At 39.3% G+C, this 16,699-nt stretch overlaps 1 protein-coding gene across 6 annotated transcripts in view; it reads left to right on the plus strand.

Annotated features, from left to right (window-relative positions):
• The window catches only part of ZNF385D (zinc finger protein 385D), a 978,888-nt gene that overhangs the window by 627,379 nt on the left and 334,810 nt on the right, over positions 1-16,699 (plus strand). Inside the window, exon 1 of one of the 6 annotated variants that reach the window (XM_074195718.1) lies at positions 725-1,081. The exons of the other annotated variants lie outside the window; for them this stretch is intronic. Coding sequence (XP_074051819.1) covers positions 1,069-1,081 — 13 coding nt within the window. The 5' untranslated portion in view covers positions 725-1,068. Of the gene's footprint in view, positions 1-724; positions 1,082-16,699 lie in introns of those variants that run through there. 6 annotated transcript variants of the gene reach the window in all.

A 16,699-nucleotide genomic window follows, 5' to 3' on the forward strand; every position in this document is an offset into this window, starting at 1 on the left:
GGGGGGCAGTCTCCGGAAGGGTTCAACTGCCCGCCAGAAGGCTGCCTCTGGCTCTGGCGCTCTCTCTCTCTCTCTCTCTCTCTCTCTCTCTCTCTCTCTCTCTCTCTCTCTCTCTCTCTCATACACACATGTATCTATCTCTCTATCTGTCCATCCGTCCGTGTGTCTAGCTTTCTGTATCTCCCTCTTTCTCTCCCTGTCTGTCTGTCTCTCTAGCCACCTGTCCGTCCCTCTGCCTCGCTCTCAGCCATGCAGCGTTACTATTCGGATGTCTGGGCGAACACAAAGTTGGCAAGGGTTAACGGGGGGGGGGGGGGGGGCGAGCGCTTTGGAGCAGCGCTCACCTTTTGGTGGTCAGTGAATAAGCTGGTGCTGAGTGGAGAGAGAGAGAGAGAGAGAGAGAGAGAGAGAGAGAGAGAGAGAGAGAGAGAGAGAGAGAGAGCGCTGCCGGAGGGGGGTGCCGAAGCCCCCCAGCTCTCTCGGGCAAGTTGCGCCGTGGTGCCCGGCCGCGTGTGCCCTGGCCCTGCATCAGCAAAGTTGCCGGCAAACTTAGCGGGATACAAAGCCCGGAAAGTTCCCGTCTTCTCGAGGCTCCGGAGGTCGGGTCCATAGGAGCGTTCCGTTCACGTTTGCTTCGGCGGCTCCCGAGGCAGGAAGGAGGCGGGCGGGGGGCGGGGGTGGGTGGGGACCCACCAAGCAGCGTCTCCTTTCCAGGGGTTGAGCCGCCGACGAGGCTCCCCGGTTCAGAGAGATCCCGGGGTTCTGGGGCTGGCTGCAGGCAGCGCGCCGCCGGGCCGTGGGAGGACGCTTGGGGTCCCCGAGCCGGCGGCCCTTCGGACAGTCGAGGCTGGCGTCTCAGCGGCCAGCTCCCCGGGAGCCCCGGCGCATCCGCTCTGGCGGGGTGCGGACCCGCGCTGGCTCGCCGGGGTCTTGCAGGGAAATGTAATGGAATGCTGCCACTGACTGTGGATTGACTTCTGGGGGAAGGAAGCGAGGAGGCGGGAGGGTCGCAGGGCATGAGCCCAGAAGCCGACGGTTGGCATAGACGCTTGGCCTCGCCTGGAAGTTATGCTTTCCTACTGTAAGTCCGATCCCTCCCCCAGCCCGGCCCAGAGGGGGCTTCTGGGCTCAGGGCTGAGATGGTTGCATGTCCAACCGGAGGGAGGCCACGGGAGGGAAGCCAAGAGAGATACTCCAGCGGATTTCTGGGCTTCCACCAAATAAGAAATCCAGAGTTCACTTGGAACCGCTTTCCCTTTTGAAAAGTGCTCTTTGGGTGGATTTGTAGGCAGCAATATGAGTCTACAGAACAGTTTCCTCTGGGGGGGGGGGGTGAATTTGTATTTGTTGCCAGTGTACAGAGAGAGAGAGAGAGAGAGAGAGAGAGAGAGAGAGAGAGAGAGAGAGAGAGAGAGAGAGACTGTGGAAGAACCAGAGTTAGGGAAGCTAAAAGCCTTCACTTGACAGCAGTCTTGGTTCCCCTGTAATTTGTGTTATATTCAAAAAGATGCTTGAAAAAATGCTTGAATGTAATTCAGGAGAAACAGTCCCTTTTTGTAACTTAATATGCAAGAGAATTTCACTTCAGTCTCTCCCTCCTTTACCAGGCGGATGGTTCACTGGCAAAATTGTAATTAGCTGCTTTGATCAGGAAAATATTTATGAGTTGCATGATTATTATGATTTTGCTTGGGAAAGAAAGAGAAGGATCCTTAGTGTCTGTGATCCTCTTGTGCAGTCTGTGGTGAGAGCCGGCTCAGGTTGTCACCGAACTTGTATTTTCGGTCTCCGGCACCAGTTTCCTCGGTGATTATGGCAGGCTACCCTGGTTAAGGGGTGAAGCTCTATGGCTTACAAGTGCTAGCTAGAGGTCAGCCATATGCAATTGGATTAAAATGTGGCTGTTACAGGAATGTTCTTGGGGCCAGATCCTGTTATTATCATTTTGCCAATCCAGGCTGCTGGCAGCTCAGGCTGATTCACCGACTAATTTGTTTCATTGTGTAATGTAGGTTTTTAATAGTACCAAATGGAAATGTGGTGTCCTATTTGAGAGGAAGCCATGCTCTTCTGAAGAAAGCAAAGTTGAAGTTTTCCTTGTGGCATGAGGGGGCAGCAGTCTGGAGACTAAAGTCTATGGTTACTTTCCTTCCGGCAAGGGAAAGATGGATGTTCAGGAATGCCACTCATTGCAGGTTGTTCCAGGGATGTTCTTGCTTACTTTCTCAGATTACCTACCTTATAGTTTGAGTTCTCACCTGTCCTCAATAAAGCAGACCCCGCAACTGATGCCAAGAGCTGAACATCATGGAAGAACCCTATATGATCTGAATAGCTAATGTTCATGAATACCTATAGGCTTCCTGCTCTCTGGAAGGCAGTTCTCGTTCATGTTATTTTCTAAATAGCTTTTCCCTCATGATTCTGCCTTGGAGCACTTTGACACTTCATCCTCTTGCATTGTGTGTGTGTGTGTGTGTGTGTGTGTGTGTGTGTGTGTGTGTGTGTGTAAGAAGGAGAGACAGAGCAGAGAGTAGAGACAGGTAGAGAGCAGAGAGACAGACAGACAAGACAGAGCAGAGGGAAAAAAGAGAGATAGAGAGCAGAGACAGAGCAGAGAAAAAGAACAGAGACAGAGCAGAGAGACAGAGCAGAAAGAGACAGAGAGCAGAGAGAGACAGAAGAAAGAAACAGAGAGCAGAAAGAGCAGAGACAGACAGAAAGCAGAGATAGAGAACAGAGTGAGACAGAGCAGAGAGAGAGAGAGGTGTTAGAAAATATGACTGTGTGGATTTGTATGAGTATGAGTGTTTAATAACTGTATTCTAGGGATTTGGGGAAGGGTCTTAAGAACAAAAAGAAAGAGTACCAATACTTCTTTTTTCACCATTGGAATCCTTATCCTTTTGTGTTGGGTAAAAGGTAGGATTTGAGTAAGGGATAGGGTGAACTGGTAAACCAATCAGACTGATGAAGGCTCTTTTTAACTCATTAGACTGCATAATAGTCGACCTTCTATAAAATCTATGTGCTATTCCCCCTCCTCCCAGGAAGCTTCATGGTGCTCTCTGCCCCCACCCCTTTCCAACTCTTTGCCCTACTGGCCCTGTACCCTACCTTGCATTGCTCAAAGGCTTGCATTTGGTGAGGGGAGAAGTTAAAATTTTAGTTCCCAAGAATAACTCTTATATTTGGAGAAAGTGGCTGTTTTGGAATTCTTAGTCTAATGGATTCTTTTAATGACTTCAATGTAACTCTTATTTTCTATTGAAATTTCAGTTCCTATTTTCAATAGTTGTTCATTTGCACTTAATGATGTGGACTGATTTAAGAATTTGCTGTTCAGTCACTGTGGAGACTTTTGTTACTTATTCTATGATTGTCCATTGATTACTCTTAGCTAAATATAAGGAAAAATAGGGGAGAAATGTGTGGCAGGAGCATCTTCCCAGGGCTTACTGTAAAACAAAGGAAAATAGTAAATACTTGTGTTGCTTCTCCTTGCCTATAAATATTTTACATTGGTAAAAACGACATTTGCCAAGGATGAGTGACCTTTAATAATTTATCCAGAGATAAAAGAAAGGCTGATGTGAGACTTCTTCCCTGATTAGAGGAGAGAGGTTGTGGGTGGTTGTCGGCAGTAGCTACACAGAGCCAATGGAATAAAGTGCTAATCAGATTCTGCAGCCAGTGCTAGGGAAGGTGCATGTATTAGGATCTACAGCTTATTTGTTGAGCACATCAACCCAGTCTTATAGAATATGGCACAGCTCTTACTCCCAGTTCCAGACTCATCAATAACCCCACCCTTCCCATCCAAGTGGGACTCACCTCTTCAAAACCAAAGGAAAACATCATTGCCATCAGTCAGGACAAAGAAAACCTGGGACCCCTATTACCAGAGAGGTAGTGCCAGACTCATACCTTACTTACAGGAGAGGAAACCAGGGCACAGATGATGGGTCTCTGTAGGTTGGTTCTGCATGGTTGGAAACCAATAATGTGTTTTATGGCTGGAGACTGTCAAGAAAACACTGCAGTGAGGTTGCAGTTCTGATGGGATATGGGAAGCTTTTTGAAAATTCTGCTATAAAGACTGCCCATTTACAAAGTGTATATGTTGTATTTGCATAATGATTTGCTTTTTGTTTACCCTCTCCATTAAAGTATGAGCATCTGGACGACAGCTACTCTGGTTTTCCCTTTCTTCCTGTCCCTAACACTTAGCAGAGTGCCAAACCCATAGAAAGAATTTAACAATAATTATTTGTTGACTTCCTGTCAACTGTCCTAAATATGTGTGTTTGTGTTTCTCTGTGTGTATATATATATAAATATTATGTAATATATATATATTTATGTGTATATATAAGTTAAAAATAGTAGTAACTAAATGTAAAAGGTTCATTCAATTGATGCCAAAAATATTAATTAAAAGCTGGGGGAGAAGCAGGGGCACTTAAAAATGTGAGTGGTCCACTCAAACCAAAGTTTCTCTGTACTTATAACTGAGATATATCTCTTAAAATATGCAAGGAACTTCAAATAGAGAATAGCATTAAATAGCATACCTTTCCTGATAGGGAGAACTTAAGAGAAAGAGTAAAAAAATAAAGGAACCAAAACAAAATTGCAGAAAAATTATACTAGAGTATGTTGAAGCTCAAGACCCTAGCTACAGGAACATCATTTACTTGTGTGTCTATTTTCAGCATAATTTTCAGTTTTATCGTAAGACCTGAACATTATCAAGTCAGCATTTACTCTTTATTGTCCCATGAACCATCAGATTTTACTTCTGAAAGCAATTTAAGGGGAGGGGTGGGGGGGAAGATTTTTAGCAACAAAAAAATGATTTTTTTTTAGCAAAAACAAAGATTATGAGGAAAGAAAAAGCCAGAACATATGAAGGTGATAGAAAATTGCTCCTTTCCATTGTTTTTGATGGAAGTATTCATAGCACATTCTAATTTGATTTTAGTTTGTGATCTTTCATGCTGTATTGTGACTACCACAAAGACTTTCTTAAATAATCAGTATCTTCTTGGTTGGCTATCAAGATTCAACCATCACCTTAGAAGCTTAGATTCTTTAGAAAGTTGAAGGCAGATGTACCCAGTTTTATTTGAGGATATATCTAAAACAGACAGGAAATTGTTCATTTACTTTTGGGGGGGGATTTGTCTTGTCTAACTAACTGTGTGATCATGGGCAAGTCACTTAACCCTGATTGTCTTGCATCCAGGGCCATCTACAGTCATCCTAATTCAGATCTGATCACTAGACCCTGATGACTCTGGAGGAGAAAGTGAGGCTGGTGACAGCCCAGAACCTCCTCACTCAGATCCAATTCACATGCTTGTCATGACATCATCTCCCTGATGTCACAGTCTTCTTGGAGAATGAAGGACAAAACATCATCATCATCATCAAATCTTCATTACTCCATTTGGGGGTTTTTTGGCAAAGAGTGATTCACCATTTCCTTTTCCAGCTCATTTTACAGATGAAGAAATTGAGGCAAACTGGGTTCAGTGACTTGTCCAGGGTTTCACAGTTAGTAAGTGTCTGTGACCAGATTTGAACTTGGATTTTCCTGACTGCAGACCAAGTGGACTATGCACTGTACCACCTAGCCGCTCCCTAGCTGACCTGTCTTCCTTGAAATGAGAAGGAGAACTATCAGTACAGAAATGTCTTCAAAGGATCCCATAACAATTTATAACTTGTAATTTGAAATTAGCTTGGTGGCACTGTGAAATTTATGGATTTTCTAGGGTTAGGCTAGAATCATCTGAGCTATCAGTCGTATTAATTGAACCCAGGCCTTTGTGATTCAGAGACTGCTATGTAGTGTTGCATTCTCAATATCTCTATTTCCTGATGACTTTTCTGTCACTAACTATCCCTCTATCTCTATCTATCTAACTCTCTCTCTCTCTCTGAGGAAATTCCCCCTGCTAAGGCAGAGATGGAGACATGGAGAAATTATGTGACTTGTCCAGTGTTCCACAACTAACCAGTATACGTCAAAGACCAAAGTTGAGCTTGAGTCTTTCTGATTCTCAAACTCAGCTCTCAATACCATTATTTTCTCCTTTATGTGTACGAACATATTAACATATGGGGTGAACAAACACATATACATGATTTATTATATTGACAGGTTCATGTATTGTTATAGACATGAATAAATTTCATATGCATAGAAGTGCATATATAAAAATACATATATGATTTAATATAGGTAACAATTCTAAAGTGGACATTCTCAAAAAAAATCTATCTCTGTGTGTAGCAAGAAATATATAAATGGAAGATCAACTCTGTTAAAAATATAAAGCAACTTCTAAAACCCAAAAGAGATAATCAGGGAAACATGATCCATAAAGATATTTCCCTAAATGCTTCATTCTCTAAAATTATATAAAGCCATTAAAAATGTGTTTGATAATCAATTAGATATCAACATATAAATATAGTCATTAGATATGAAATATGAGGTTCTTAAAAAATTAAGAGCTCTGAAATTCATTATATCTTGCACCTTCCCAAAGAATACTTTCATTTAAAACACACACACACACACACACACACACACACACACACACACAGACACACAGAGCACCAGTTCCTTGGTGGCTGTAATTATATGGAAATGAAGTGAGTTTATTTAAAGGATAAGTTCCCAAATCCATGAGCTAATAACGACTGACAAAGTTACCCTTTTGTGGGTGGCATAATTGTTCCAAAAAAACAAATGAAAAATTTAAATTAGTGGTTTCCTGCTTTCATTTGAGAAGATCTGGCTGCAGCTGCTGTTGACTGGAACCTCTCTCAGTTGGACTTTATATGTATATGTATGTTGGGCATTTGGATGTTGAGTTGAGTCTAGATAGCATATGCTTAGGTGACATCTCTTTCACCCTTTATCATATATGTATTTTTGCCATGATAGACATTGCTTCCATTGATAAATCTACTGAATTCTTTTAAAATGCTAAAGTAGCAATTTGCAATGTGAACCTTAACGTTATTTTTGTATTGTTATAGACAGCCAACTTAGAACTGTTTCATATATTAGACCCTACTTTGGATGAGTATTATATCAAGTTTTAATACTGGCATCATAGGTCTTTCTAACCAATAATAGCTAAGGAAATAGAGATGGTTATATAAGCAGAAACCCATTGTACTTTGACCTTGAGAAAGGAAGACTTTCATTTGTAGACCATGAAAATTTCTTGAAACACAGCAAGTCATGGATTCTCTCCTTGTTTTTCTTTTATTGATTATTTTAAAAGTCATTATATGTCATTTATGGTAAAGTTTAATTTTGCAATAGATTTCTTAGATGATTGGTGACATTTAGAGGGAATAGCATAAGAAGGATCTGGAATTAACCAACCTGAAATGTTTGGGATTCTGTTTGAGCCAAATGATCAGGGTTATAAATGGGAAGTTTTGTGCTCCCTACATTCTCCAGTTTTTCCTGTATATCTCTCCTTCTGTTAGAATGTGAGTTCCTTGACGATCAAAGTTATCTTGTGTTTGTGTCTTATGTTGCTTACCTGTGTTTGTGTCCCCCACACTTCTCATGGTCACTGATACATAGCAAACTTTTAATAAATTCTCCTCCATCATTATTGTTTGAGCTAATGAGTCAACCTTGGTTGATACCAAGGAAGCCAATATCACTGACCAATGACATGTGTCATCTAGCTCTTATTTGCATTGCTGTACTACATGGAAATAATTAATGGCTTTGATCCAACATCTTGATTCCATTTTTATGAGTTGATGGTAAATATAGAAAGCCTTTCTTTCTAAGAAAATAAATGTTCCACTAATTAGAGACATCAAGACAAGTTCATATTGCCACATGACTAAAGGAAATCAGGCAAGGAGACCTTAAAGAAAAATAATGACTTCTGTGCTTCTCTTTTGTTTCTTTTCCATTTGACTTTAGTGGGAATTTGGAAAAGACATGGAGGGTGAGAGGAAAAGGGACACTTTGAAGAATAATATAGGTTTGCACCTGTAGTTTCCAGATACTTTGGGTTGAAGTGTCCTTCATTTTTAATTTTTCCTCGATTGTCTTATTTCATATTGTTGTTGTTCAGTTTGTTTGACTCTGTGACTCACTTTAGATTTTCTTAGAGCTACTGGGGTGGTTTTCCTTTTCCTCCTCTGGCTCATTCTACAGATGAGGAAACTGAGGTAAATGTATGTACCACCAGGCACTTAGTAAATGTTTGTTTATAATGTCATATATGATTAGAGATTTAGAGTTGGAAGGAACCTTAGAGGCCATTTAGCCCTATCTCTTCATTCTACCTATGAGGGAATAGAGTTCCAAGTAGGTTAGTATCTTGCCAAAACTCATAGAGACAAGAAGAGGCAGGAACAGACTCTAAAGCTTATTACTCCCATTGCAAATGAAGGGCAATTTATGCTGATCCAGGCTGAGCTGAATTGAGGTGAGAGAGTTTGTTCCAACCAAATGTTTGATTATCTTTCCCTAGACATAATGGGCAGGTAAAGGAGGCATAGGTAGGAGTGTGAATGTGTATAATTTAGCACAGGGAACACAAGTACATATTTTTTGGACCAGAGCAAAGGATTTTGGACAAAAATTTGAATGACTTTGATTATTTTGTTATTGTGGTCTGTGTGACAAGTTATCACATGGACTGAATCAATCAATGTGAAAACACATCAAAAGTCATAGGACAATGTGCTTTAGTGGAATGAGCATTACTTTTGGAATCCAAACGATGACATTTGAATCTCATTCTGCTACTTATAATGTATCTTTTTTTGTATCTCCGTTTCCTCTTCTGGATAATGAGCTCTGGAGGGCCTTAATCATTTTTGTGTCATGGAACTCAAGTTCTATGAACCCCCTTCTCAGAAAAATACTGCAAATACTTAAAATAAATGGGGGAAATGTTATATTTCAATTAGTTTTTAGTGTAAATAAAGTTGTATTTTTTTCATCCAAGTTAACAGACCTCCTGAAATCTCCCTGTGGAGTTCAGAAAAAATACATGTTCTCTAAGGTCTCTAGTCTTATGCTATGTATTACAAGTATCATGGTATTATTATCACCAGTACTATTGGCAAGAACTGCAGAGTTTGCTATCTGTAGAGTTGAGATAGAACACCTGTTTGTCAAATTTCTTTGCCCCTTTAGAGTTTAGAATATTGCACCCAAAGTAGAGGACTGCCAACATATAGTTTCATTCAATTGTGAAGTGATAGGAAGAACAATTTCTTTTAGGAAGAATTGAATGGAAACTGTTACATCTCTCCAAGCAATTGAGAACCACCATGTGATGCTCTGGGCAGCTAGGTGGCACAGCAGATAGAGCTTGGGCTTGGAATCAAAAAAACTCATTTTTATAAATTCAAGTCTGATCATACTTACTAGCTGGGCAAGTCACATAAACCTGTCTGCCTCAGTTTCCTCATCTGAAATATGATCTAGAAAAGAAAATGACAAACCATTCTAGTATCTTTTGCCAAGAAAAGCCCCAAATGAGGTCTCAAAGAACTGGATAGGATTGAAATGACACAACAGTCTAATTCTCTACTATCCAAGTTGGTCCTTAGCTATGGTAAGTTGCCATGTACTTCTCTGACAAGCTAGCTTACTATTTGAGAATAATCTAGGTATGAAAAGAGTATCAAGGTTGCCTATAATAGAAAAGTAATAGGGACCACTGCTTCCTTTTAAAGTAAAAGAAAATTGAAGCCCAGAAAAGTTAGGCTTATCTAGTGTCATATGACTATCATATTTCTTGTTATAGAATTCAAACTCTGATCTTCCTAATTTGCCACTGGAACTCCATCCGCTGCACCACACTGCCTCTCTAGCAGCTTAATTCTTATGACACCTATCACTCCATCATAGACAGTTTTGGCTTTTCAGCTCAAGTTGTATCTTCTACTCTTTTCCTCTGTAATATCTTAACTTCTGTTTGATCACCTTCCCAATGCTCTCCTGGACTTCATCAAAATGATTTCAGTATTTCAGTGATAGTAAAATCTCTCTGATGTGAATACTCAGTCTAAAGATGCATCAGAGTCTTCCATCTTGTGTGGCATTTGTCTTTGCCTCCCCTTAAAGCTTCCACAGAAGGTTGTCACAATCTGCTTAGGGGATTTTATCTTTGGACCTCATCAAGAAGACTTAAGTTCAAATTAGTCCTCAGATACTATCTGTGTGACCTTAGACAATTCACTTAATCTGTGATTGCCTCAGTTTCCTCAACTATTAAAAATAACCTAAAGGATATTAACAATACCTATTTTGGAGGATTATTGAAAGGATCAAATAAGAGAATTTCTATAAAGTACTTAGGACAATGACTGGCACTCCACTGGAAATGGCATGGATGTCAGTCCTATAGATGGAATGTCCCTTGGATATTCCTTTTCTTCCTATGCAATTAGCCTTCCTGAATCATACATTTTTTTTTCTGACGGCAAAGGTTATATATTTCTATCTATAAGGGATCTCAGAAACTATCTAAAGAAAAAAGAAATTTAGAGAAATGCTCAAAGACATACCAACTATAAGGAGATGAAATAGGAAATGAAACCAGAGACAATAGATCTTTTTTCTAAAGAACATATAGGTTTAAGTAATAAGCAGGCTCTCTTCACTTTGATTTTTTCTGCATAATTCCTTGATTGATATTTAAATATACTTCATTTCTTTTATGTTTATAACCCTGAATGGCTCATGAAATAAGTATTTTCCTTTCACAGATTAGGAAACTGATACTTGGGGATATTATTACTTGTATTCACTTGTTTGTCTTTTTTTTCCTTTTCTTTTTAATGGGGGGGAGTCATTTTGAAAGGCAATAGGGTTAGGTGACTTGCCCAAGGTCACTCAGTTACGTCACTATTAAGTGTCTGAAGTCAGATGAACTAAAGTCCTCCTGACTCCAGGGCCAGTGCTCTTTGCACGTGTCCTTTGATTTCAAGGAGGGCCAATGACATCAGGAGGGTGATGACATGGGTGAATTGGATTCAAACTAGTCAGGGGAGAGACTGAAAACTGAATTCAGAGTTTTCTAATTCCTAATGCCTTTCTCTTTCCATTGTTCCCTGTTGCTTCTGGGGAAGATCATACCAGAATAAACAGTATTCAACTGGAACTCCCATCCAGTATAAATTTGGAGTTGGATCACACTTTCGACCAAAATAGCTTCCTTGTGTAACCAGCAGGTGTCGATGTGGAGCGCAAGGCAACTTGGCAGACACCTCAATCCTCAACATGGAAAGGAGAGGGAGAGTCGAGAGAGATTAGGAAAAGCCATATGAGTAAGTGTGATCTTGGGCAGGTCACTTCAGGTCTTTGGGGTTCAGTTTCAGCCTGTAAAATAAAGAGGTTGAACCTGAGGATCCTCAAGAGGAGAAATGGTGTTGGAAGGAGAAAGAAAATACCTAAAGAATTCACCCAGCAGCTAAAGTAATTCAGCTCAAATTTGAGATATTTTGTCTAAAATGGTTTGTTTTGTATCTAGAAAAAAACAGAGGAAGAATAGAATCTGTTTCTTTCTCAGGTAAATCTTTTCGATCTTGAAAATATTCCTGCATTTGCCTTCGATAGGACATGTAACTTGGTCTTTTGTAATTTAATATAACAAATCAAAATCCCTATGGGTGGAGGGAAAACACTCCCACACACCTGGCCAAGGGTTGATGGCTAGTCGTCTTTTTTATTTAAGGCTCTAACAGGGCTAGACACACTGTAAGCAAAGGGAGTTTATTATTAGTGGCTTGGAAAGGGAAGAGGGATTTATTATTGATTTTTATCTATCCCTCTATTTGTGGCTGTACATTTAAAGACTGGTTTCTCCGGCTGACTGAATCCACTGACTTAAAAATTAAGGCAAAAGAAATCTTACCCCTTCCCTGGATGGATTTATTAGTATCTTTCTCAAATGTGGCTGGAGAATCATGCTGGGGGTTCATCGCTTACTGTATTCAGGAATAATGGCTGTAATGTGGTTTCTGGACATCATCTACTTTCCTGTGTGTGATCTGAAAGGGGCCCCATCACCCCAGATATTTTAATTGATTACCTTAAGGAATGATAGGGTATAACTTATTGGCCCATAGGGATTTTACATTGCATATCTCAAAGATCCTGTATCAGTCACATAGTATATTAGAAAGCAGATCATTCTTGTTCCCTCATAAAGCAGTGTAGAAGCCTGGATATCTGAACATTGAGAAAATGGGATGCAAGTTTTAAGGAGAATCTGTTTAATTATAAACATTTGGTTTGTTCCGATGTCCAGAGCAGGAGAGAAAGCTTGATATGATTAAAAAGATCATCGACACTTCAGTCAGGGTTCCTGAGTTCAAATACTAGTTTCTAAAACCCACCCATTATATGATGTTGGTCAAGTCATTTATTTTCTCTGTGTCCCCAGTTTCCTGTGAAATGGGATCAATCAAGTCAGTAAAGTAAACATTTTTAAAACACCAACTAGGTCCTTAAACACTGGGAGGCATTAGGTTAATGGCAACCCTGTTATCGTGGAACTCACAGTCTAATAGGAGAGAGAAAAACATTTAAAAAAAAAGAAATTATATGCTAGCAAGCTAAATTTGAAATAATAAACAAAGAGAAGGAACTTTAATAAAGGAGATTTGGGCAAGAATTTCCCTAGAAACATAATATTTTAGCTGGGACATGGAAAGTTGGATTAAATGGCTTTTAAGATCTCTTAACCACTCTAAGTCTATGATCCTTCACTTTAAGGCCAGGAGTAGTCTCAAGAATTGCAGTCAGCGGGCAGCTAGGTGGCACAGTGGATAGAGCACTGGCCCTGGAGTCAGGAGGACCTGAGTTCAAATTTGACCTCAGACACTTAATAATTACCTATCTGTGTGGCTTTGGGCAAGTCACTTAACCCCATTGCCTTGCAAAAGCCTAAAAAAATAAAAATAAAAAAAAGAATTGCATTCAGCCATAATTGCTGAGAATGAGGAAGTTGGAGGAGACTTTAGAGAGAGAGATCATCAACCTGCTCTATCAGCTTACAGATAGGGAAACTGAGACTGGGGCTTCAATGACTTATCCTTGTTACTTAAATGTAACAAGTCAATAGGACTCCAAACTCACAATCTAGTGCCTTGAGCTTGCTTCCATATCATTTTGCTATTTAAAAAACAGGGATTGTATCAACAGTCAGAAACTCTGTTCCATAGGAAATATGTTAACTCTCCCCCAAATACCTAATTACTTTAAAATACATGTTTTTGGCTGGAGGGAGAATTTCTCCATACATAAAATGTAGAATGTGTTTATATGGATCTTATTCACTAATTATTTCTAGACTGTCAAGTTTTCACCAAGGCAAATTACCAAGTATTTTAGTGGTTTATTACTACTGTTATTATTCTCATCTATCATTTATGTGCAATTTAAGGTTTGCAAACCTCTTGAAAAATATCTCATTTTATCCTCACAGCAACCCTGAGAAGCAAGTGCTGTTATTACCCCCATTTGACAGATGGGGAAACTGAGGCAGGGAGTGCTTAAATGATTTGCCCAGAGTCATACAATGAGTGACTAAGGAAGTTTTTCAACTGCCTTCCAGAGCCAGAACTCTGTCCACTGTGCCACCAGCTACTTTAGTTCCTGTAATACATCTTCAGGATCTCTCACACTGCAGAATCCTGAATAGATGCTTGGAATTGACCTATAAATTTAGAATCTCAGACTATGAGAGCTGGAAAGGATTTTGGAACCCAGAATACTATTTCTTTCAAGGGCCTTGGAACAAAACATATTGGAGCTGAAATTACTCACAGAGTATTACATGGCAGAACAGGAAGGAACATTAGAATAGAAAGTGATGTTGTTCTAGGCTAGACAGCAGAGTGGAGTTGGAGCCCGGAGAGCTATGGGAGGCTCTCACCAACCATTGACCTTTGTCTTGTGATTGGACTATGATGACTCTGAAGGGCAGAGTGAGGCTGATGACTTTGTACAGCTCTGCCCCACTCCTATCCAATTCAGCGTTCAAGTCAAGCCATCCTCCCTCATGATATCATTTGTCTCTTTGAGAATGAAGGAAACACAATAACAAAACCCATCTGCTCTTTCTCCAGCATTTTGTCTTGACAGCTCAAGTAACAAGTATGTAAGAACATACTTACATACATACATACAGTTACATGTTCACTTATACATACAAAGTGACCATGGGGCTAATAACAGATAAGAGGCTTGTGATTCCTTTAACTTTAGGAAAAGTAGCTTCTAAGTCTCCTACTGTACTAAAATATAATTTCTTCCTTTATACACCATCCAATTTGCCTTCTTCTGATTATTGATATCAATGGGACTAGTTTTTGCTTAGAAAATCAAAGTCCAGAATTCAATTTGCCTTCAACGATATACCCTGAAGTGATACCTTTTGTCCTCACTTTGTCAGCCATTCACTGTGACAGAAACAATGAGGTGAAGGCAGAGATTGCTAATAACTGGGTTTTCTAATTATATGATGCATCAATGTATTAAGAATCAATATACACATTTTAATAAAAGCAAAAAAAATCACTGTAAATACCCCCCCATTGAATATTCCATTGAATATTCCAGCATTACAGAATCTAGGGGTTTTTTTTCTCTGCTCCAAGTAAATTTTCAAGAGACCTGAGGTTTTATTTATTTATTTGCTTAAATAATCTAACATTTAGGAAAGAAGTTTGAGTTTGCCAGTATTTGCCAATGAGAGGTGATCTTCTCACCTCCTGTCAAATACCAATCACTTAGCAGTAAGAACCATTTAGTCTGCTTTGTATGGGACTATTATGAAATGAGCAGAGTGCACCTTTGTTTTTCTATTATTACTAGTAAGTGGGGCAGCTAGAAGCAGCAAATTATTCAACAGTAGGGGTTAGAGAAGCTTGGCTTCTACTGCCAAGTAGTTTAAAAGACAAAACAAAATGAAAATACAAAATAGAAGCAATTCTGTCTCAGTGGGAATAAGACAAAGGCAGGTAAAGATTGCTCAAAATTGCCCAGTTGTGTATGTGTGTGTGTTTTAGTGTATTATGTACAAAATGAAAATGTCATTGTATGAGTGAATGGCATTCTAATGTTGATTTTGCCATCAATTAACTGTGTGGCTTTGGGGAAATCACTTAACCATCCTGGATCATAGTTTTGTCAATTCTAAAGTAAAGAGACCTAAATAGTAGGAAGGTCTTAGTTCTTCCTGAGTAAAATAATCAATCAATTAATAAGTGTTTTAGGGAATAGTTATGTGACAGGAAGAAAAATATGGATCTGGATCCAAGAGAATCTGGATTCATAGAATGGCTCTGTCACTTGTTTGCTAGTCCTTGAACAAATCAATTGTTCAAATCAATTAAGTTTTGTCAAACTCTTTTTCTTGGTCTAGAATCTAGAAGCTCCATAATGTTGAAGGTCAGAGTTAGTAAGTGTCTGTCTTTTTGTCTTCAGTCTTCAGTCAGGCACTGTCTCCACTGTGCCACCTAGATGCCCCTCCTGAGGGTGTCTAGCACACGTCAATGACATCATCCTTTCTCTTTTTTTTTTTTTGTTTGGTTAGTTTTGTTTTGTTTTTGCCTCTGGTGATTTTCATCCCAGTTCTCTCCACCTTACTTCCCTCATGGGAAATTTCCTAGATTGCATATGATCTTATCTTTCTAATATATAATACTAATTACTATCTCTTACCATTTATCTACCCTTTTTCTTGTGAATAAGGTATGCCTTTCATAGCTATAGTTTGGAGGGCAGATAGGTGGTGCAGTGGATAGAGCACCTGCCCTGGAGGTTTTCTCAGCATCTGCCATCTTGATTTTTTTTTTATTAAAGCTGAACAATTATCTTCTTAAATTTTCTTAATTTGAATTCGATCTCTTTCAAAAGGTAGATGGGGCAGCTAAGTGTCATAGTGGGTAGAATATGGACCCTCCAGTCTTAAGGACTTGAATTCTAATCTGATCTCAAACACTTGATTCTTACTCCCCGAGTGACCTTGAGCACTCACTTAATCCTATTGCTTTGCAAAACAAAACAAAACAAAAACATGGGGGGAAAAAAACAACCAAAAGGTGGAGACAGGATCAAGGGAAAATGGCCATTCTGGAAATGATTTTTGCCCACAAGTAAGTGCTGCAGGAGTAAAAAATGAGGAGACATTTGAAGGAATTGAGCACTCATTTTTAGAATTTAGGTTAAAGAAGGTGAATAAATCTTAGGTAAGTATAACATGTAATGAATTTTTAAAGAGAAAGTTAATTTTACAAATTTTGATGTCTTTTGTCTTTAAATGGTTTACATTTCCCTATTTAACTCTCCCCTTTCCATTCCCTTAGACCGATTCCAAATAAGGAATTTTTTTCTAAAAAAAAAAACAGGGAAAAATCATCTATTTAATCAATGTCAAAAAAAGGAGAAAATGTTCACAGTTCATACATGAACTTCTTAATTCCACAAAAAAATTTTTTTTTTAAATGTGAAGGGGAGTGCCATACTTGGAGAGTAGATTTCAAATAAAACAAAACCAAACCAGATTGAATCCCAAGAACTAAATTTGTTAAATGGAAAGAAGTCCTAAGGGAATAAGAGGATCTCATGAATGAAAATCCAGAGACAAAAAAGAGAAAAATATCCAAAAGGAATAGTTAT

Source organism: Macrotis lagotis, chromosome 7 (genome assembly GCF_037893015.1).
Source record: "Macrotis lagotis isolate mMagLag1 chromosome 7, bilby.v1.9.chrom.fasta, whole genome shotgun sequence".
Classification (NCBI taxonomy): Eukaryota; Metazoa; Chordata; class Mammalia; order Peramelemorphia; family Peramelidae; genus Macrotis; species Macrotis lagotis.